Here is a 23,575-nt window from a genome sequence, read left to right as displayed (position 1 = left end):
GTGTAGGTCTTGTGATAGTCTTTTGTTGGTCTTGTGATAGTCTTTTGTTGGTCTTGTGATGGTCTTGTGTTAGTCTTGTGATGGTCTTGTGTTGGTCTTGTGATGGTCTTGTGATGGTCTTGTGTTGGTCTTGTGATGGTCTTGTCACTTGTGATGGTCTTGTGATGGTCTTTTGTTGGTCTTGTGATGGTCTTGTGATGGTCTTGTGTTGGTCTTGTGATGGTCTTGTGATGGTCTTGTGTTGGTCTTGTGATGGTCTTGTGTTGGTCTTGTGATGGTCTTTTGTTGGTCTTGTGATGGTCTTGTGATGGTCTTGTGTTGGTCTTGTGATGGTCTTGTGTTGGTCTTGTGATGTTCTTGTGTTGGTCTTGTGATGGTCTTGTGTTGGTCTTGTGATGGTATTGTCACTTGTGATGGTCTTGTGATGGTCTTTGTTGGTCTTCCGGTGGTCTTGTGATGGTCTTTGGTTGGTCCTCAACTCTTGTGATGGTCTTGTGTTGGTCTTGTGATGTTCTTGTGATGGTCTTGTGATGTTCTTGTGATGCTCTTGTGTTGCTCTTGTGATGGTCTTTAGGGTCTCCAGTTGATACTTGAAATTGACATGCTGTGGTAAAAATCCACGGCTACAGTCAACAATACCCGTTGTTGAACACAGAATTTGTATCCAGAAATCAGATGATAGGGTAGGTTATAGCTCATCAAGACATTCAGCTAGATCAATTCCCATACATACTACAGGCATGCAACTTTTCCTCAGATTTGCTGATTTCCTCGTTTTTTACTTCTCATGAATGCCATTACAAATTGAAAAAACACTGTACAAGGTCTTGTGTTGTTTGGAATTTTCTCGATTTTTTCTAAATTCCCAGTTGCATGCCTGATACTAGAACCACAGTGTTTGCAGATAAACAGGTTGCATTTCGTCGACTCTCTCCGATAGCACCTGGGTATTTCTGGGTATAAAAAAGGTTGTATTTACCTGCCAATCCTGCCATGTTTATTAAAAAAGAAAAGTGAGTTCTTATATTGTATTTTGCCAAAAAACTGACTTTGTGCATCAAGTATGCACTCTGATCATACGAGGGACTAACATGTTTAATTTGCTGCCGCATGTACCATTTTGAATTTGACAATGGTTACCAAGGGGTATTTAAAAAAACGTGGCGTCATCTAATTTCGGCTTCGCCTGTTATTTGGGTCCCTAACTTTGCAGATTCCAGCTCAACATCAGTCAATGTTTTCTTACAAAAATATCAAACTGTATGATATGAAGCAAGTAAGTTTTGGGGTTAAATTTGATTGGAAAATTAAAAGCTTTTAATGATAAAGCCAAACCAGAAATGAAGCCGAGCTTTGAGAAAGGGCCATCATGTCTAGTTTTAGCCGTGGCGGCTACCTGACCTACAATTTATAATTGTCAGGTCAGGGAACCAGACTAAGTCGATGGGGGCCAATCATGCAAAATCAAGGACGAGGGAGGATTAGCCTCTCCACTCCTATTTGGGATCATCTATTTGGGTCATGGGTTCGAATCCAGCTGCTGGCCATATGCAGTGGCTGCACTATGGGGGGCTGGGGGGATTTTCCCCCAGGTTTTTCCCTTGCCCCCAGGTTTTTCCTTTTCCCCCCAGGTTTTTCCCTTGCCCCCCAGGTTTTTCCTTTACCCCCAGGTTTGTCCCTTGCCATGCTTGCCCCCCAGGTTTTTCCCTTGCCCCCCAGGTTTTTCCCTTGCCCCCCAAGTTTTTCCCTTGCCCCCTAGGTTTTTCCCTTGCCCCGATGCAGGTTTTTCCCTTGCCCCGATGCAGGTTTTTCCCTTGCCCCCATGCAGGTTTTTCCCTTGCCCCCATGCAGGTTTTTCCCTTGCCCCCCAGGTTTTCCCTTGCCCCCCTGTTTTCTCCCAACACTTTATAAACAAATAAATTAATTATGTGATATTTTATGCTGTTAAGATTCATAAAATGTGGACGAAGTTTGGGCCAATGAAAGCATTATAAATATAGGAACTTTGGTAGACAAAACACGCAACACATGCAAATACAGCCGTAGATAGTGTGCAACCAACATCTTTGTACATTTTTAATACAATTGTTATACACTATTCTGCGCTTTGATACATTTCTCATTCATAAAAACGACTGCACTTCTAAATTACTCTAGTGGCTTATTTCCGGACCATTGACAAAGGGCAGGCGCACCCGTACACAGGCTAAAGATTTTATTTTGACTGCCCCCCAAAACTATTTCCTTTGGCCCCCCCCCCCCCAAGTCTGGCGCCACCACTGGCCATATGTTTTGTCCTTGGGCAAGCCACTTCATCCCAACTTGCCGAGCTCTCCACCCAGGAGTATAAATGGGTACCTGCGTTAGCTGGCGAGTAACCTGCGATGGACTGGCATGCCATCCAGGGGTAATGGAAGTATCCTCAGTCGTTTCATGGTACTGAAATCAGAGATAAATGCTGCCTTGGCTCGTGACAGACTTTACTTACTTACTATACATGTACAGTGAAACCATACTACTTGCTAGCTCCTCATTGGCGCACAACAGTTGGTATGATTTCATAATTATACACGTCATTAGCCATTTCCACTCTCATTCTAGTGAGATTACAGTACAGTACTTTGAAAGTGGTCTTCAGTTTAAATAAAGTATTGATGGGCAGGGGGGGGGGGGTCTTCAAAATGACTAGTCTATGTAATAGACCATGGCGAATGCCATAGTCTGTGATAGTGAGCAGATTCGCTGATTAATTTGACAACCGCCTCTTGACCTCTCGATTTTGACCAATCAGCGGGCGCTTCCTATGTCCGTTCTTCGGTCATGCATTCACCCGTTGGGCGTCATAGACAATGGTAAAAAAACATGTGTCACGCGCTCTGTATCATATTTACGCGATATGCGCCCGGCTGTTGTTGTATTACATTCGAATTGACCAATCAAACCATTCAGTCCTGATTTGGGAATGAAATGACGTCACGATTTAGTAAAGTCGACTCCAATTGGCTGGCTTGCGGCTTGCATAATATCTGCATGTCTAGACATATCAGACGTTATACAGGAGACTTGGCTCTGTGGATAATGGGTCAGGGCTCGACCTTAACGCTAGCGTGGCGTACATTGTCTAGTAAAAACTGCTGCGGGCAAGTAAAAACCACTTCTCAACTCGCCCGGCGGGCTACTTAAAAACATGTGCACGTTCCTTGTTTTTCAGATGTGATTCAAGAAAATAAAACGAACTCTTCAAAGCTTTACCTTTTGTGTGTCATGAATGTAACTTTATTTTATTGCAAATGCAAACATGTGAAATCCCCCAGCATCGCTACGACTCAAAAGTCCCTGTGCCGCGTGCCGAAAACGCAACGAAGCTGCCTGGCCAACGCGCCATCATGCCAGTTGCAGATGTACGTACATACAGACCTGCATCGATGTACGAAAACACGTGGGCCCGTACGTGCTACTGCAGCAGTGACTGGTTCCCGCAGTGCCGCGCACTAAGGGCCAAAGAAGGCATGATGGAAATGCGGTAACCAGTCAATGCAATAGTCGCGCGCGGTTCATGCACGCTGCAGCAGTACACAGTGTTTTGCATGCAGGCCGGACGGAATAGGCCCCCCTAGACATAAAAATGCCAAGAAAACATCGATGGAGAAAGACGATCTTTGCAAACTTATATTCACAGAACTTGATCTCTCTTGTCTGTGTATGTATTTCCCTTGTTCATGAATTTATTTTGAGGAAGTACTACTGGTATATGAAGTGAAATGATGCAGCGTGTTTCACCAAAATCCCCCTCCGTAAAACGAAGCTCATTGCCGGCCCATTGCCGGTCCACAACACACAGTGCATCATGGCACGCTCGTACCAAGCGAAGTTCAGACATTGTTAGCCAGTTTCTTGTCGTGACTAGCATAATATGGTATAATTGACCTGCATTTTTCATTATTTTTAAGATTATCGACTTCAAATATTTTAGATAACACTTAAGGCAAGTTTTTGTCATTTTTCAGGCCCTTATTGTATAGCTTTCGTAGCTGCAATGGAAATAGTTCAGGCTGAAAATTTTATATAATTTTAACGAATCTGAAAACAAATATTCAGTTGCTTTATCATGTTTATGTGCCGTTTATTAAATCCATTTTTCAAGTATAATTAAGTGATGAACCAACTGACGATTGTATTCAAAGTAAAATGAAAGCGTATAGCAGAAGTCAAACCTTTTATTAATCTCCATTTAGTTAGGGTTTTTTTTATATTAATTTTACCTTGTCTTACGGTTACAAAAACGAAACAAGTTACGCCACTTGAGCATATTATTATGCAAAAACTAATAAAAATGCAGCCCCTTGAATAAATCCTGATATTCAAAACAAAAACAATGTTTACCGTCGTTTCACGCTGTTTATCTGTGGATATTAAGGAGAGCAAATCGCTCTCCTTAAAATCCATTTGTTCTCCTCAAAGATTTGAGGAGAGCGATTTATAGCTCTCCTTGATTTTCTTTAAATTAAGGACTGCTGTGCCTGCTGGCAAGAGAAAGACTAATTTTCCTGGGGAACTAGCCAAGTGCACACACGAAACGGGTGACTCGTAAATAGCATTTTGTTGTATTCCTGTCACATACATGTAGTGCAAAATGTTGTTTTTTCTTATTTATGACACAGGTCTTGTAAAAATAGTTCAGGTCCAGTAAGATTCCTTCAGTTACTAGACCTGCTGTCTAGTACTTTTTTCTTTTCATGAAATTCGAGCCCTGCATTACCAGCGACAGTGATTTCTAGCCATGAACAAAAGTCAACCTTCTCAGTAGTCAATATTAAACCTGCTTTAATCGTTATGTATTTTTCAAACATTTCATGGGCTAGTAAAAATTTCTGCGGGCTAGTAAAAAACACAATTTACTAGCCCGGTGGGCTACTCTCAGAAAAAAATTAAGGTCAAGCCCTGTGGGTGATACTCAGACTACAAAATCACAGCATACCGGAAAGAATAATTTCACAAGGAGTTTAGTGCCATTACTATCTTTAACCCTAACAGAACTCAACCCATCAAACCCCAACGACACGTTTTGTTGGAATCTGTAAGGATGGGTACAGTACCCCTGAACTGACAGTCTTTTACATTGGGTTGGCACACCTCCAGAATCAAAATCAGAAATATGTTTCCCCTATGGTGTTGGAATTTGCCAGGATGTGTATGGTTCTTAGTAAATCATGCTAGGGAGTTAGGGTTAAACAAAGTAAAAAATTTCACAATAAATTGGCCAGTTACTTTTTGGATAGCTGCAAATGATGTACTGTACCTTTAAGTGAAAACTTTCTATCATTTACACTAGCTACAAGAGATACAATTGAGATGAGTAAGATGATGGGGGATGCCGGAGCAGATGCATTGCTGGTCGTTACTCCATTCTACTTCAAAAGCATGATGACCTCAGAAGCACTTATCAATCACTTCACAAAGGTACAGGCAATTAGTTTTTACTTGCGTTTTAGCTTATTTACTTAATTTAATTTACTTTACTGTTTATTTCTCACTGATTAGACCATAAAAAAATGACTTCTGCTTTCCAAAATAGGGTCAGGTTTGGCCAATTATTGAGTATTCACACCCAGTTCGGCCCAAATTGTTTTCATTTTCGCTGCAAAAGTTACACAATATGTTACTAAGAAAGATTCACTTCATGGACCAAGGGGCGGTGCAACTGGGGGGGGGGGGGGGAGTCACTTGCCACCCCAGATTTTCCCAGGCCAACAAAAGCGCCCCTCTTGCGGAACCTTATAAATGTACCCCCTTGAGATGAAAACAAAACTGCCCCTCAAACGCACACGTTTGAAAGCATATGATCGCGCTACAAATAAAATGGTCTCGTTTCTTGTATGCAAAACTACCCCTCGAAAACACCAGTACCCCTCTCGCATATTAACAAGATTGTGCACCTTCTTGAGATGGAAAACTGCTCTCGAAAGCACAAATACCCCTCTCGTTATAATGAAAATGTGCCCCTCTAGATCTGGACAATTTGCCATCAAAAAGAATAGTGCTCCTCTCGGGATAACTTCTCAAGCAGGATGGAAAACTGCCCCTCGAAAGTACAATAAGTGCCCTGCACGCAACATTAAAATTGTGCCCCCTCTCAAGATAAAAAATTGGCCCCTAAAAATATAATAGTGCTCTTCACACGAGTAAAATGGTCACTGAAATGGCCATCAAAAGCAACAGTACCCCTCTCGCGATAAATAAAAAAGGTCTCTCTACATAACTAGGTAAAAGAACACAAAGAGTAAGATGGACAACGTATTCATAATTCGTTCCTCGTCATATAGGTTTATAACGAAATGAAGGGGACCATTTTTTTCCCCTCCACTTTCACACGGATGGAAGATGCCCCTTTTTCTGACCAAGTTCCCCTTTTTGGTGTTGCCCCCCCCCCCCCCCCCCAGTTTGAAAAGTGTTCCGCTGCCCTGCATGCACCCTTTACATCCACTACTTCACTGCATGGGAATATCACATTTTGCAGCAAGTACATGCCAACTTTGGATGAGCTAGAAACCAAAAAAAATTAAAAATTATTCTCCCATTTTTTGGATATTTTGTAGAAAACGGCAAGAAATAGTATTTGATGTAAAAAAAAAAGTAAAAGAAGTAATATTGATGGCTGTTTTATAATTTAAACACAACTTAACAATACATTAAGGCAGAAAAAGTTTAGAAAACGCCGTACTGTTTTAATACTTAAAAGTTTCAAAACCGTGCAAATGTGCACCTCTTTCAAATGGATATGTTGTGTTTTGATAATATACTTGTTGCTTGAACAATTTGCTCTATTGCACATTTGTTCTACCCTCTGTCTTTGATTGTACAGCCGTTGGAGCCTTTTTCTCTTATTCAATCCAGGTTGCTGATAACTCTCCTGTCCCGGTGATTCTGTACAGTGTACCAGCCAACACAGGCCTAGACCTACCGGTAGACGTTGCTGTTGCACTCTCCAAACATCCAAATATCATTGGAATGAAGGAGAGTGGTGGAGATGTAAGAACACATTCAATCAAGTAGCCATCTTCCCTTCTCCCCCCCCCCCCCTTCAGCCTAGCACCCTGCTCCAAAACAAGAAAAAGTGTATGTGTATGTCACAGTTGTGATGGCTCGAGTCAATTACTCGACTCGAGTCCCAATTTTTGGTGACTCGACTCGACTCGAGTCCCTATGGGTAAATGACTCGACTTATCTCTAGTCACTGCAAGCAAGCTAGTGACTCAACTCAACTCCAGTACCTCATTAGAAGACTCGACTTGACTCGAGCAAAGGCCAATAAGACTCGAGTCCCAAAAATGAAAGCAAAACTTTGCAAAAAGTATAAATTTGCAATGACTTATTATGGTACAAAATTTATGTCCCAATTTATGTTCATGTCACTTTGCGAATACAGTATGATACAGCAGCCGCTTGTCATGTACAAACATACAACGTGTTACACTCCCACCTCATGGTTCTAGAACCGGATTTTAAACACATTTTCCGATTCGTTGTTGCATCATTGACTTTGAGTGATTTCTTATTTAGCTCTTGGATTTGAACGCTGGCTAAATTTATGCCCTCCTTTTATACATTTTGGTATACACAAAGTGTGCAAATATTCGTAACTCGAATTGACTCAAGCTAAATATATGACTCGACTCGACTCGACTCAACCTTTTCGACCTCATGACTCGACTTGAGTCACTTCTTCAAAATGACTCGACTGAGTCACAAAAGTCAGTGACTTGTTACAACTGGTGTATGTTCTCTGAGCATAAGTTCCCCTCAACGGTGAGAAAGGGAGAGTTGGCCAGGACCACTTGGACAGCCATTCAGAATAAGATCAGTAGTGTGTACTTCGCGCCATACGTGTCTATGCGCTCTCGAAATTGCTAAAAAATGTACCCTCTCTTGTCCACACACGAAGCCCATGGTGGCAATGAGCCTTTGGCTAAAACATTGAAAGAAATGCTAAACTCATGATAATAAAATTTGGAATATTTTTGGACTACTGTGATATTGGCATGTCTCCTGAGGTTGTGAAAGCAACCATGTCCTACATCATGGGGGGGGGGGGGAGCATGATCTATTTTCAAGAAGTAGACTTAGAATTCCATGTATGTATTATTCTATTTGAATATTGCATACATTTAGTACGTACGTACTTGACCCTAACTCCCTAGGTCTTTTTGATAGGATGTAGCCTCAATTCTGCAAAATCCTCCAATTGGCCTCATAGAAAAATAGCTTAAAGCGTCAACCCTGCAAATTCCTCCATTATTTCTTGAATAACGCCCTAGGGCTAGGAGGGGGGACCACCGCCTGAATCCTGTATTGAGGATTAATCGAGCAGTATCGAGGATTTCAAAGCATAATCCAGGCCTCTATTTATGTATGGCTGAGCAAAAACAACACAAGGCTGTGGCAAAGTGCATCCTACGAAATCAGTAACGCAGTTTTGCCATGTAACCTCAATCCTCCAAATTCCTCCACTTTGGCAAAGAGGATTTTGAAGGATTCAGGGCGGTTAGGGTTAATGATGAATTGTATTGTGCTCTGTACTTGTTCCTTGTGACCCGGTCCCTACATTATCAATTCTGATATTGGGCTGGAACCAGTCTACCCTGCAAGAACTTAAATTTAGTCTGTCGGACCACAAACCAAAAAAGGTGTAAAATAATCGCTCCAAACTTTGGCCGATTGTTTTCACTCAATGTCTCCATTCCTAGAAACAAATATTAAAAATAAAAAAGAATTTCTCGGGATGATATTTGAAAATAACACGGACACTACATCTATAAGGTGTTAATTTTGTTTTAACTTGTAGGGGTTGAACAAAATGAGGCTAGAATAGTAAAGGATATCCAAAAATATGCAAATGTAGCATGTTGCCATTGTAAGAGTTCTGAAATCAACCAACTGGCTTAAAGGACATACTATACTTGGAATTGTCTCTTTGTAACTTGTCATTTCATTTTAGACTCATTACGACATGTGTCTTGGTTATTTTTATGCCCCGCTGGCGAAGCCGAAGGAGCATACTGTTTCCGCCTTGTCCGTCCATGTGTGTGTGTGTGTGTGTGCGTGTGGGTAGGCATTACATTCACTGTGTGGACTCCTGAACAAAAGAGGTCCACATAAACCAGGTAGAGGCGAGGTTCTGTGGACTTGGGCAAGTCCACACAGTGTTTCCCCATTTCTGGAAAACAGGTTTAGAGGCATTTTTGGGTTTAGCTTTATCTGTGCAAAATGAAGAGAAACACTATAGGGAATCATAGAAAAAAAATGGGTTGAAAGAGTTTTCACAGTTTAAGTAAAGTTATTTTTGTACCGAGTTTTCTTAACTACACAAAAACAAAGGAATGTCCACATAAATGTAGCGTATGTAAAACATGCATGTGCATGCGTGTGTGCATGTGCATTTGGTTCCACAGCGATATCCGGATTGTATGTCCATGTATGTCTTGAACCTTGATACAATGAAGGTAGCTTGCTAGTATAACTTATAGAAAATGAATAAGTTTGGACCCCATAAGACAAAGGCCAAGTCATTAGGATTAAAACAATAGGATTTTATTTTGTTTGATTTTTTTTTTTTTTTTTTTTACCAAACCAGTAAAAATGTGCAAATGCAATCACTCTCAAAAATATTAGGGGGCCTGAACACTGTTTAAATATGTTTTTTGTATAATCAATGTGGCTTCTCCACCCTTTTTTCTTGGACAGTCATATTTTTAATTAAAACAACAGAAAACAAACACATGTACATGTATTACTTAAACTTGAGACTTGCACCATAGTACATGTGTATGTATATGCAGCTCCGTTGGTTGTTCTTAGGATTTTGAGTCACTTTCGGACCCCATAGGCCAACTGTTCTCATTATTAAAAACCAAAGAAATGATGTCATGATGATAACTCAAGCTTATTCAAATAACCGTATTTTCTTTTGATTATTTAAAAATTCTTATTTCCATGTAGGCCTTGTAAATGCTCAAAGGATTATGCTCAAAGGATTTGCCTTTGAGAAATGTCTTGCTTAAGACTGAAAATATCCAGTCAGTTTGCTTAAATCACATACAATGACTTCCCAACAGAAAAGCAAAAAACAAAAAATCATTATGGGATCATATGCATCAATACATTACATATATAACCTAAAGAAAACAATCACGATGTCAATGAACGTTCCATGTGACCCAGGTAAGTTGATGCTAATAGAGTGGTGTTATGTGATGGAAGTAGGCATGGTTGCGGGGCATTTGTGTTTTTTTAACACTACTTTTCTTGTTTTATGGAAGGTCACCAAAATTGGACTAATTGTTCATCAGACGAAGGATAATAACTTCCAAATGCTGGCGGGATCAGCAGGTTTTTTTCTACAGTCTTTATCTGTGGGTAAGTTATAATTAGATCATTACTTCACAAGTAATTAAAAACAAACGTTATGTATGGGACAATTCCGTTACGTATGGGACATTGCTTGCAATGTATGGGAAAAACTACATATATTTTAACATAGCCAAAATTGACCACAACTCTAGCCATTAGACATTTTGGGCATTAATGTATTTTCATGAGACCTGAAACTTCAGCTACAGAAATTTAAGCTGAGTTTTGAGTTCGATGGTTGATCTCCATGTCTTGATCCATCGGCAGAAACTGTCTGGCAATCTTGCTCGCAGGAATTGAAGATTCTGGTATCTTGCGTCAGTCCTTCCGGCCAAGGGCCTCAAAATCCCTCCTTAGACTCCGTTTGCTCTCACTTATATAGCCTTATTTTGTGTTATGTAAAAGTCTACATAATTTTTATATAAGCTCTAAAACAAAGAGTTTTAATAGAAATTGCTGTGTGTGCATTGGTTACGTAAAAGGAGTAGAACAAAGTTACAATAAGAATGCAGCCTTGGAGCAGGTTGCATAAACCCAAAAACTGCAGTATAAGCAACTTATGGTGCCATCTTAAGAAGGTCACCAGATCCATGTTACACAACTTGAAAATGTTGCTGTGTAAACAAGTTAAAAAAAGGAAATTCATCCTTCAACAATTATCAATATTATTGATAATTGTTATTTATTATTATACAACACCTGAATAAATCCCCGTCATCTGATTGGTGAATTGTAGATCACGTGACATATTATTATTCGGTATAAAGCACGGTGCGACCATGCGTTATACCCATGCGTTATACCGTTTCACCTTGCGCTTGTTCCATGACGCGGTATTTGCCTGCAAAATGCATGCTGGTGTGCGCGTTCAGCGTAGCGCGTATTGTTCCAAAGAGCCAGCGCTACAGCGTTGGGTTCAAAGATTTTCGTGAAGGGGTAGTTCAACATCTTTAAAATCAAAATAAATTGTAGTTTATAATTTACCAATCAAATGACGAGAATTTATTCAGGTGTTGTATAAAACAAATAACGAATGTTTTACGTTCGTGCGATGGAAAGAATAATTTCATTCGGTGACAGATTAAATGTTCTATTCCACTCGGCTTCGCCTCGTGGAATAGAACATTCAATCTGTCACCTCATGAAATTATTCTTACCATCGCACTCACAAACATTCGTTATTTGTATAATATCCCATGACAGTGATGTCATAGCAATGGTTTTAGTTATGAAATGCAGTTTCATAACTTAACGATCTATATAAAGCCTATGGAGAATTTTGTCCCATATGTAACATGTCCCATACATAACACAACCTTCGTTATTAAACACTAATTACTCTCGCAGTGTGTATTTATTTCTGTAACAGAATTTGCGACGAGTTACTCAAGACAGTGTTTCAACTTTCTCCACACTGAAAATTTTGCTGAATAAAAAAAAATGCTTCAGGGAACTTTGAATTTGAACATATTTCTTTTAAACGCACCGTTGGAAAGACCTTCTTTCGTTGATTTCTTCAAAATGACAGCTTGCTAGAAAGAATAATTTCACAAGGAGTTTAGTCCCATTACTATCTTTCAACCAAGTATGTTTTTCAACAATAATTGTCTCGATGTCTCATTGAAAAGTGAATAACCTTAATTAACATAAAGAGGTAATCAATTTTTCTAGTGACATTGCGAAAATATCAAAGACGGAACGTCTTTAAATATTCTCAGGAAACTCCGGGACAAAGTTGCCACACCTCAAATTGTACGTGGCTGACATTAGAGAAGCTTAAATGTTATTCAGATAGTTTTGGGTTTCTCTCCAAGGTGCTGTGGGTGGAGTATGCGCCCTTGCCAATGTGCTGGGTCGTGAGGTTTGCCAGGTACAAACATTCTTCAGCGACGGCAAGATGGAAGAAGCCATGAAACTGCAACACAGACTGATTGAGCCAAATAGTGCTGTGAGTGGAAGGGATGGGATAGGGATTAATGATGAGCCCTGCAGCCAAGCAGTGTTGCAGTCAAGTCTGTCACAAGTCCTCACAAGTCAATCACAATGGGTGCATACCTATGTTCCCCAATACCGATGTTCCCCGAAATTCCTACCATCTAACCCTAGCCCTAACCCTAACCCTAACCCTAATCCTAAGGATTTCGGGGAACATTGATAGCGGGGAACATCGGTATTGGGGAACATCGAGTAGATCCCAATCACAATTCATCCAGGCTCAAGTCACATAGTGTTCAATTGAACTGTGAGAAAGGCATTCCTTTATCATTGTTCATCCCTGTTTCTTGGGACAGAACTTGTGAATTGCATGTGATTATACTTGTAATGGACTTGTGATGCACCCATAGAGCTATATTTAATTACTAGAGCGCTAACTCCTCATTCTTGCAGGCAGAGACGCTCTGGGCGCAGACATTTTGAATTTATGTGCAAGTTTGTAGAACATAATTAAAATAGATGGATTGAATTTTAAAAGTGTACTCTAAATGCAACGTTCAAGTAGAAGATACGCAGACAACTTAAGCGCGTCATGACGGTTCAAGAAACGTCACGGCGAAAAGCATCTGCAACGGAGGGACGCGCACACATTGCGCTGTTTGCGTAGAGCAAAATGAAACGCTCATTTGCTGATCGTGCGTTTCGGTTTTTGGCGTATCGGCTTCGATGACGCACCAGTATGGAATACAAACGCAGATATGCAAATAGCCGTACAAAAGCCGTACAAAATTTCAAGTTTTCCATAGGTTTGTGCACAAACATGGATGCGCCCACCAGGCATCACTTTGTACATCTAGTTAGCGATCTATTAATTTAATATAGCTCTATGGTGCTAACTCATGTACAAAGTGATGCCTGCTGGGCGCATCCATGTTTGTACACAAACCTATGGAGAACTAGAAATTATGTACGTATTTTGTACATCTATTTGCATATCTGCGTTTTTATTCCATACTGGTGCTTCATCGAAGCCGATACGCCCAAAACTGAAACGCACGATCAGCAAATGAGCGTGTCATTTTGCTCTATCGTTGCAAACAGCGCAATAAGTGTGGGTATCCACTGCAGCCTTGATTAACCGTGTGGTTTTTTTACCGTAACATGCATAAGAAGTTTGCATACCTCTACTTGCGCGTTGCATTTAGAGTTCGCGTTGCATTTAGAGTTCACTTTCAAAATTCAGTCTATCTAATTTCATTATGTTCTGTAAGCACACACATGAATTCAAACTGTCTGTGCCCAGGACGGCTTCAAAGCATCTCCGCGCGCAAGAATGAGGAGTTGGCACTCTAGTAATTTAATGTAGCTCTATGAAGGCACCCGACTGTAACAAGGCTGCCAATAACACCCAAGGCACATTCTTCCCTTTTCAAGGGGCATTAAGGCTCTTATTTTTTTCTACCGTTCCTCGTTAATCTTCTAGGAGATTTTGGATGAATCTGGGAGGGTTGACGTTAGTGTTGTGCAAACCCGACCCGAAACCGACTTCGGGTTGGTTTGTCCATCATTTCAGTTAGGTTGGGTCGGGTCAGTTACAGTTTTGCGTTTGCGATTTTCGGGTCAGGTCGGGTCGGTACGGGAATGTTGGGAAAAACCCGAAATAAACCAAAATAAACCACCCCCAAAAAAAAACCAGTTCGGAAAGTCACATGGTGCAATATTTACTGCAGAGTCACTGTGCCCGGTACGACCAAATGTGGTTTGTGGTCTATCACGCACGGTTTATAACATGTAGGCTCACCAGTGGTTCACATTGTGAGCACCATATGGTATGATTCAGTTACTGAGAGACAACGATTTTCACACGACGTGAGTTAGTTCAGGCACAAAAAAGCAGACATATAGTTGCCCAAGCCAGATATTTGGGGGTTTTTTTCAGTCAGTTAGTTTCCGGGACGGTTTTCCTTGAACTTTTTTCGGGACGATTTTAGGGAATTCAGATCGGGTTCGGTTGGGATTCGGTTTATATCTGTAATGTTTCTGGTAGGTTTGGCCTTGTCAACCCAACTTGATGCACAATATTAGTCGGTGTTAAAGTTGGGTTTTATTTTGAATATTTTTATATACTGATGGAGTGAGTATATATTGATATGGAAAGAGTTGTAGGGTGCATACCACGATAGTAGGAGACACTCAGGGATTTTCAATTATTACTGTGAAGGTCCATGCAACAGATGGAATTTTGTGGTGTAGCGTTTTGAGTGTCATTCAGCCTGCTCAATGTGTACATTTGTATAACTTCGCTTCTTGCACACCTACTTGATTTAAGTAACATGTTAAGACACAGTGATTATGACATGAAAATTCAGACAAGCATTCCAGAGTCAAGCCAAATCAAACTGTCCTGAAGAGTTGAGTACATGAAAAGTCCATTGTTTTGAAACAGTTTTGAATGTCTGTTGCAATTGTTGAGATGGGGTCCGCTCATAAATCCGACGCCTCATAGGTTCGACACCTTATAAGTCCGACAAAATCGCATCCCCCAACCAAATAAAGGCCCATAAGTCCGACGCCTCATAGGTCCGACACTTCATAAGTCCGACGCCTCATAGGTCCGACGCCTCATAGCTCCGACGCCTCGTAAGTCTGACAAAGTAAACGCCTTGTTTTTCCGACGTCGGACTTATGAGGCGTCGGACTTACGAGGCGTCGGACCTACGAGACAGAATAAATAAATTGTATGCCTCATAAGTCAGTAACCTCATATGTCATTTAATGAGGCGTCGGACCTATGAGGCATCGGACTTATGATATGGCCCTGTTGAGAACTTTGTGAGTCTAACGGAAAATTTGTACTAATTTATTTGGCATTACCCTGAAATGTCAGCCAGAAACTAGTGCTAGAGGGTCTGGTAACACAATGGATGTGAACCTGTTTTGATTATCTGCCCAGGTGACCAAACGATTCGGTGTTCCTGGTCTGAAGACTGCCATGGAGTGGTTTGGTTTCTACGGGGGACCAGTCCGCAACCCCTTGCTGCCCACCTCCGAGGCCCATAAAGAGCAGCTACGAGAGGCGTTCACCAGGAACGGGTTCCTGTAAAGATGATGATGATGCTACCACAAGACTACAAATCAGTCTGCCTAACCCTCACATTACAGCACTGTACTCTAAGATAAAAGAAGCATTTGCCTTTCTGATACTGAACAGTACTTCCACTACCATAATGTAATCTTCAATAGAATACTTCTTGAAGGACAAAGCAACTTTGGCCTGTCTGAAATATTAGGGCCCATTCAAAGCTGTGGCTGGCCAGTTGGCCCCTGAAAATTTGGGGAAAATGTTGTGGATCTGCCCTCCCCCCTCCCCATAAAATACTCCCTTCTGCCCCCCCCCCCCCCTCTTCCTATGACCAAAAACCTGGCTGTGCTACTGTAAGGATTCCGTGGATTTGCGTCATCAGATAAACCTCATAAGCACAAGTTTGGTTTCTTTGCTCTGGCTAATGGATATTCAGTGGTTCAAACAGCAATTAATGCTGTCATTAAGCCTGCGTGTTAGGGAGAGAGAAACCCCTCCATTTCCTTCTTATTGATGGGGAGAAGACACATGATCATTATCTTGCTGGAATATATCCTCCTGCTCGGTGATAACTATTTTCGTTTCGATTTGTGTACACGTGTCATTTTGAACATGTGCACATTAGCTTAAGCATGACATAAAAAAATGTAAAGGACCAGTTTGTTTGCTGCCACAAACTGTCTCGAAAGTCTCCCATTGCCTGATTTCCAGCTTTTTGCAATTTGTAAATAACATAATGGCACATAATATTATTTTTCCCACAAACGTGAGTGGAACAAAGAATAATGTAGTACATCTTTGTCCCACATTTTTCGGCCGCGTGGTATGTGGGGCGCAATACGCACTACATTTTCCATATCCACGAGCGCGAGTGGGATAATGAATTTATCTTCAAGCAAACTTGACGCCCAGTACAGATGAAACATGCACGTTGTACTCCAACATTTCAGCTGTTATCCTGTTGACCTATTGCTGTTTGCAAGTTAGCCACACCCCTTAGACAACCCTATGGAATATTTGTACACTAAGTTTTGTTTGTCTCAGATTTTGCGCGTTCCGCGTCCATTTGTATATCATGTAAATGGACAATATTCCACAAGCTGCGATTCTACCGCGATAGGTTAATTACACACCTGTGTGCAGCTGGAATGGCGCGTACCTATTAGAGTAGCATAATACGCAGAGTGCAGTATGGATCCTGCTATGTGGGATTATGTAGTACTGGTTGTTGCCATGGATCGACCAATCAGGATTGAGGATTTAAGTAAATTACCTGAATATAAATGTGTATGTACTTTTCCTTTATTCTGCAATTTTTTTTCAGTATTAAAATAAACCATATAAGTTGAGATATCATAAGAAAGTTGAGAAATCTTTAACAGAAAATGTTGAAAAGCACGAACGTTTTACCTCCGTCACAGCTTTTTTTTTTTATTCACGCTGAAATGAAATTTCCTTGGGAGTTTTCTTTTCCGACTGTTTCTGTTTTGAAAGCAGCAGCTAGTTGATGGTTCCTTCAGGCGAACTTAAGAAAAAAATTGAAGGATTCTTAAAAGTTACTAGTCTGAACACACTAAAAATGGCAAGTCATTGTGGACAGTCATTTAAAGTCAAATACTGGCCAGCACGTTGATTGTCAGGCTGACCTATGATGCAGGGGTCAACCTAATTTAAATATCTAAGCGCTTACCAATATGGATGCAGGCCAGTAAATAGGCCCAATATTGTCTACTCTGGCCAAATCACGATTTGCATGCCCTCAAATGTTCTGCTATTAGTTCTGTTAGAGCATTTTGTGGGCTATGAACTTGAGGGTTTGTAAAAAAAAAAAAAAGTGGTTATAAAGTAACATTTATCAGCTAGTTTATTTTCAGTCTTATCATTGGTTGCTGTGTGGGTCCTTCTATGGGTGCATTCGAGTAGCTTAGACGTGTAAAACTTCCACACGAGAATGTGCCCGTAGCCATCATTTGATACTCGTAAATACTCGTCGGCTGCCCCTGTGTCAACCACCACTGCTCCAGCTCGCGAGGTGGTCTGTGGTGGATGCCCGGGTGTAATGACGTAGCCGGACGAGTGGCGAGATAGAAGGTGGTGGTAACTTGAACTGAATACGAAGAGATTAACGACTCAAAATGTACAGATTTATGCCTCAACGTAATAACATTTACGTTTACGTGATCACCAGCAGATCTTGGAACTTTCCGGGGGGGAGGGGGGGGGGGTGTCGTCTGGTCGGGGTGTCAGATTTTGTCCCAGACACCTGCCATCCACAAAATTTAAGGCGGGAGGGCTGGACATTATCTTTGTAGATTTTGCTGACACATCCATTTTCTGACAAAAACCAATAGGAATGTCCCCGTGTGTTGACCGGAAATAGTAGCGACGACATGGCAAGTTGTAAACCCGGAGTACACAATGTGGAAGCTACTCGAACGCACCCTATTTGTTTTCTTTTCTTTTTGGTGTGTTTTGCTTGCGATGGGTGTGTGTTTACGAAATCTTAGTAATGATGTGATCATTTTATGCCAGTATCTCCATTCATACTGTTTGACAAGTTGTGTTAAGTTTTACTTTGATACCCAAACTGAATTTTTGGACATTAAATTATGATATATATAAATTGTGATATTGTACAATTTTAAAGCATATTCTACAATTTTAAAGCAAAATTATGTATCGATATAAGATGAGAGATATCAAAACAATCTTTTTTAATTACACTTCTGTATACAATAAACTGTGCGTTCACAAGGCGCATTTGTAAATCTACAAAACGGAGCACAGTGTGTCTTTACTACCCCTGCTCACCAAGCCAACAAAAACGTTCCTAATGTCTTTGAGTCTGTTTTGAGGAGACTCTGAGGAGACAGGTCTCTACCGATAGACCTGTGATATATTTTGACCAAACATAAGACACTGATTGCAGCCGCTTTATGGTCTCCATGCACAAGTACCCTCAACCCGTAAGAAAAGGAAAGTTGGGACCGGCCACATCCGGTCTACTGAATGGCACAGGTATAACAAGACGGTATGACCGCGCCTAGGGCGCCCCCTCCCACACGCTCCAGCTTCCGTTTCGCCATGTCCTCTTTCTGCCGTCGACGGCGCTCCAGTTTCTCCCGTTTCTTGCGGTCGATGTCGTTCTGCTTGTCGATGCAGGCCATGGCGAACATTTTAAATTCTTTGTAGTCCAGCTCCTGTGAAGGAACAGTCAAGAAAGGTGCTCATTATGGTAGAGATGAACTCATTTACGATGATAAAAGATCAGGGGGGGGGAATCCTTAAACTGTCGGGATGTTGGAAATTCGAAAAGACAGGGGAGGGGAACAAAGTTGTTTTACGACCGCTAGGTCTATTGGCAGTTCGCGCCATCATGGAGGTAGGAACCTCCGTATTAAGTTGCTCTACCCTTGGTCTTCAATTTGGAATTTTTGCTCCTACAAATTTTCAATTGTACATTTTAACGGATTTTGGATGTGTTCAACCCTCTGTTAAATACGTTTCTATTTGGGTTGCTGTTGCGCCCATAACGTACACAAATGTACGCCTGCACTTTTGTCGGGCTGCATTGATGCACCTTGTCCAACCTACTGACCTTATGCGTTAAAACGGAGTCGGAGGGCAATGGTTTTGTATCGCTGGGTCGAGAGATCGGCATGAGGTAACCTTTTGCGAATTCGTCGTTAAGTTTATATCAAAAGAATGTTAGTATTTAACCTCGTCCCCTGATATGTCAAAGTCCTTAAAGATCTGGCTGACTGCTGCCCCCTGGAAGTTGAAGAGAAAGCCGAATGCTGAGAACTCCTCGGCCGAGATACTGTGGCTGCGGTCCTCGTCTAGTAGCTCGAAGACGGTACGAGAGTGCCGATAAATGAACTGCTTCTCCTCCTTGTCCTATAAAACAGGATGTGGTGGAGATGTTTGAAATTATTTCAGATAACCAGTGGAGACAAAGCAAAGGTTGTAATCGAGTCACAATCGCAAGATAACCCTAAGTCATCACAAGTCAAGTCACAAATAATGGCGACAGAGGAATATCTTTGTCACAGTTTTAGGTGAACTTATTTTATTTTGAAAAAATGTCTTCACTTGCAGAGACTGATGTGGGCCATTTTCTTTTGGGTGCAGATGGATAATCCCGGTTGCCATGCTATCCTGCGCCCAAACGTTGCATCCTTGGCCTGTTTTCCCTTTGTGTATTATGACCAACAAACAAGGGCTGATCAGGGGGGGGGGGCAACGGGGGCCACCCCCCCCCCCCCCCCCCCCCCCCCCAAGTGACGTCGCAATAAAAGGCAGGCACTGCGCACACCACCATCTTTTCCTCACAGACCATCTAGAATCCAAACAAAATTCGGGGCCCTAAAGCGGGCCCCGATCCCTACGCCTTTTTGTTTGTTGCCCCCCCCCCCCCCCCCCCAAAAAAAAATGTGGTCTGGATCCTCCCTTACGAAGAGAATGAACGGGAAGATAGTTGGTGATGTAACTTCGCATATATTATGGCTAGGACTCATTAATTGTACTTTACTGTGATGTGGAAGTGACCCGTAACAATTAAATTCCTGTACTGTAGGGCGGAACTTCTGTGCCCTGTACCAATTTTGTCTTCACTGTGAAGGAAGTGCCTCGCACCAAATGGTGGTAAAGAGGAAGTGCCTCGTACCATGGAGGGCTTCCTCCATGCTCGTACTTAATTAAGGCCTGGGAGGAAGACCGCCAGCGTTTTTTTCTCGGGTAACTAGACGTTGGTTCATAAGATGGAATTTTTTGCGTCGGGGTGATGTAAATCAAATTAGGTTTTGCCCTTCACCGACGTATAAACACTGTTTACTCAGTGTATTACCTCCCGAGTGAAAGTTGGAAAAATCATTCGGGTGGGACTCGATCCCACGACCTCCTGCTTTCTAGTGCAGATGTCTTACCACTCGACAACCCAGCTAACGGGATCGGTTGGCTGCATGGTTCGAATCTGATGTACATAGCAGCGGTACCGCATTAACTATTCATAAGATGGAATTTTATTTATTTTAAGATGTCTTACCACTCGACCACTTACCATAATAAAAAGTCCCCTTGTTGAATAAATCGGTTCGTTAAGTTTTGTTTTTATTTTTTATTTGTTGGTGTCTTTGTTTTGCATTTGTAATATTTTTCTATTGGTCCTGCAACCGATACACGGTAATAAAAGACACAATGAAGACCAAATTGCTCAAAGGATAGTTAATTTTTAAATTAAAGCGAATTCATATCACCTAGTCAGTGTAGTCAAACAAAAAACCTGAAAAGATTGTGCTGCAATAGCATGCGAACTGGCAAACAGGAAATGAAATGGGATATAGATAGAGACGGAGTTAGGATTGACATTAGTTTTAAAAAGTGTAAGCTTTGTGTTCACATATTGAGTTTCCAACCGAGTTTTTTTTATTATTATTATTATATTATTATTATTATTATGGTTTATTAAAACTTCAAACATCACAGCCCTAAAGCTGAATTACGTTTAAAGTATATTTGACATTCACAAAACAAAATTGAAGAGTTATGTAGCAGTTCATTAAACAAAAAGGGAAAAAAGACAATGATTACAGAGGACGGAAAATACATTAAAAATATGTAGAATATAAAAAAATATATACACAATTAATCACACTGTATGTAAAATATGCAAAATCAAGCATAGGAAATACAAAAAAGCAAGGAGGCCAGCTCCATTAAAAAAAAAACTTGCAGGTCTTACTATATACAAAATTAACTGCATGAATTGAGAAGTGTAGTCAAGGATGGGATTGGGCTGTTTTTGCACCTATTGGTTCTATACTTGATTGGGCACAGTTTGTTTGTATTTCTGAGATTAGTATTTCTGTTGGTTGAGAGCCAGTCTATGTAGTTGTTTGAGGTGATGAGCGATTGACCAAATTTAACAAAAGCTGTTCACGTCTGACAGAATTAGAAACAGGTGAGAAACCAAACTGGGAATAAATTTCACTGAAAGACCGTACTACAAAAGTCCTTTGTTAAGATAATGCTGAGGGCCTTTCGCTGTAATTTCTCCAGACATTCCATCTGAGATTTGCTAAGACTTGAGAACCAAACTGGGCAAGCTTATTGTGCCATTCCCGCGCGCATCACAGGTATTTTCGGATTTTTTAATATAATTATTATGCAACACCATTAAAAAAGAACCTCAGCTTCAATCTCTAGTTAAGGGCCCTGATGTCTATAAAATATCCCAAGATATAAATATTATTGTATAAACCTTAAAAGCGGAGTCTCATAACATATTAATTGGATCATTTGCTGCAGTTTTTCGTTCGTTTCCAATAACACCACTCAAAATCCAAAGAAAAGAATGTTAAAAACCTAACTTGTTGAAGTTTCAGCTCAGTGGATTTGAGAAAACAGTGAAGGACCATGCTAAGTCTTTATTTCCAAAAAGAGTCAATTTACTTGAGTTGGAAATCACCAACATTTCTTGATTTATTCTAAATGACAAGCAAGTTAGACGGAATAATTTCACGGGGTGTTTAGTATTCGATCTTTAATCCAAGTAAGCTTTTTGATAATAATTCGGTTGGCTATATTTTGGGGTAAATGCAAGTCATATGTCTTATTGATACCTTAAGAGAGATCAGTATGCACGCCAGTAAGTAGAACTCATCGAAGTCTATGCGACCAGATCCATCGACATCCAGCATGTCGAAGACATTGTAGATGTGTGCCTTACTCAGGTCGGTCACCGCGTGAAGGAAGTTGTAGAACTGTATATCTACGTCAACCGTGGACAGATATTGTCAGAAAATGTTGGCATAACAAACTTTAATATGTGGCCCAAAAAAGTTGGAGTACTACCAAGGGTTTTACCAAGAAGTCGAAGACAAAACACTATACTTCAGTATACAAAACAGCATTTTGACCAAAATATAGGTCTATGACTTGCCACCTCCCTTCCTTTCCCAAGTGAATGCCGCGTGAATCAACCGACCAAGGTGTGTGCATTCACTATGCCTCTTTTCATGACATTCTTGTTTTTCTTTTCAACATCGCCACTCGCCAGCTATTTTGGCGAGTCTAATGACATAAAAGGTGGATTTTGTTGTCATATGCCTTAGGAAAGGGGTCCTGATTTACTTTTTCACCGGTATATAAAAAGCTCAACACAAAATCACAACCCGTTTATATTTAACCCATATAGGCCTATGTATTTCCGGCTTATTTTCAGAGACCTATTTTCAGAGACGAGAAAATCAGCGCAAGCCTTCCATGCTACAAGGATTTTTTTAACAGGATAGGCCCTATACCAAAGCACTTTATCACTTTTATCACTACAGTCGTTTTCCTAGTTCCGGATTTTTCCTAGTTCCGGATCGCTTCAAATAAAAACCAACTTCTGTTGGATTAGTCTCCAATAAAAAAAATTCTGACGAAGTGCAATTTGAAAAGGAAAATGTAAGCTTCTTGATACTCAAAGATCTTTTCGATAAAATCTTTAGAAGAGGAATTTTGGCCAGATTTTGGCCAGAAGTTTCAAAATCATTTACGTTTTTCTCTTTTTAAAATTTGCTGGAATTCTCTTGAATTAACTATTTTTGGTAAATTAAATAATACTTTATCAGAAATGTGCTTGATTCGGGTTTTTTTCTGGCTAAAAAAAGTGATTTTCTCACGTGATTTTTTTTTCGCGCGAAGCAGTGTTTGACAACTGATTGAACCGATCTGGAACTAGGAAAAAGCGGCATCGTTACTTTTGACGTCGTTAAGTCAAATTAAAAGGAGCTTAAGTTTGGAAAATTATTGTGTAGTATCTCCATCACTCAAGGTAAACTTTTTAATCAATGTCACTTGAATTCGTGGAGTAGTTGAGCTGAAAGCTGCCTGAATGATGTTTGCTATCCGGAACTAGGAAAACGACTGTAACATTACGTTTTCAAGTTTATGTACGGTTCAGATTCTCACCATTAAGAGACATTTCACCGTGCACGTCAAGCAGCTTGAAGTATTCCAGTAAGATATAAACGTTCTTTCCGGACAGCATGCTGTACGTCTTGTCTAGGTGCATGCACTGCAGAATTCCCGTCTTGATCTTCATTCTCGATCAATTATTTTGTTCAAATCTTTCCCACGAAAATACAATGTCAGTTAGGCCTACCT

The 23,575-nt window shown here is 40.7% G+C and overlaps 2 protein-coding genes across 2 annotated transcripts in view; one reads left to right on the top strand and one right to left on the bottom strand.

Moving 5' to 3' along the window:
- LOC119735679 (4-hydroxy-2-oxoglutarate aldolase, mitochondrial-like) overlaps window positions 1-18,196 on the top strand; it is a 23,617-nt gene extending 5,421 nt beyond the window's left edge. The window contains exons 3-7 of the mRNA XM_038209532.1: window positions 5,333-5,460; window positions 6,895-7,029; window positions 10,317-10,413; window positions 12,222-12,355; window positions 15,296-18,196. Of these exons, the coding sequence (XP_038065460.1) occupies window positions 5,333-5,460; window positions 6,895-7,029; window positions 10,317-10,413; window positions 12,222-12,355; window positions 15,296-15,445 (644 nt within the window). The 3' untranslated portion in view covers window positions 15,446-18,196. The remainder of the gene's footprint in view (window positions 1-5,332; window positions 5,461-6,894; window positions 7,030-10,316; window positions 10,414-12,221; window positions 12,356-15,295) is intronic.
- Window positions 17,884-23,575, bottom strand: LOC119735686 (EF-hand calcium-binding domain-containing protein 9-like). The gene is made up of 4 exons (XM_038209544.1): window positions 23,381-23,575; window positions 22,045-22,193; window positions 19,145-19,321; window positions 17,884-18,624 (listed from the first exon to the last, which is right to left on the bottom strand). The coding sequence occupies exons 1-4, from the start codon at window positions 23,511-23,513 to the stop codon at window positions 18,427-18,429; spliced, it is 657 nt and encodes a 218-aa protein (XP_038065472.1). The 5' UTR covers window positions 23,514-23,575; the 3' UTR covers window positions 17,884-18,426.

The sequence above is a fragment of the Patiria miniata genome, unplaced genomic scaffold (assembly GCF_015706575.1).
Source record: "Patiria miniata isolate m_02_andy unplaced genomic scaffold, ASM1570657v1 HiC_scaffold_10, whole genome shotgun sequence".
NCBI classification, from domain to species: Eukaryota; Metazoa; Echinodermata; class Asteroidea; order Valvatida; family Asterinidae; genus Patiria; species Patiria miniata.
The sequence above is the reverse complement of the archived record's forward strand: the minus strand, read 5'-3'. Positions and strand labels throughout refer to the sequence as shown.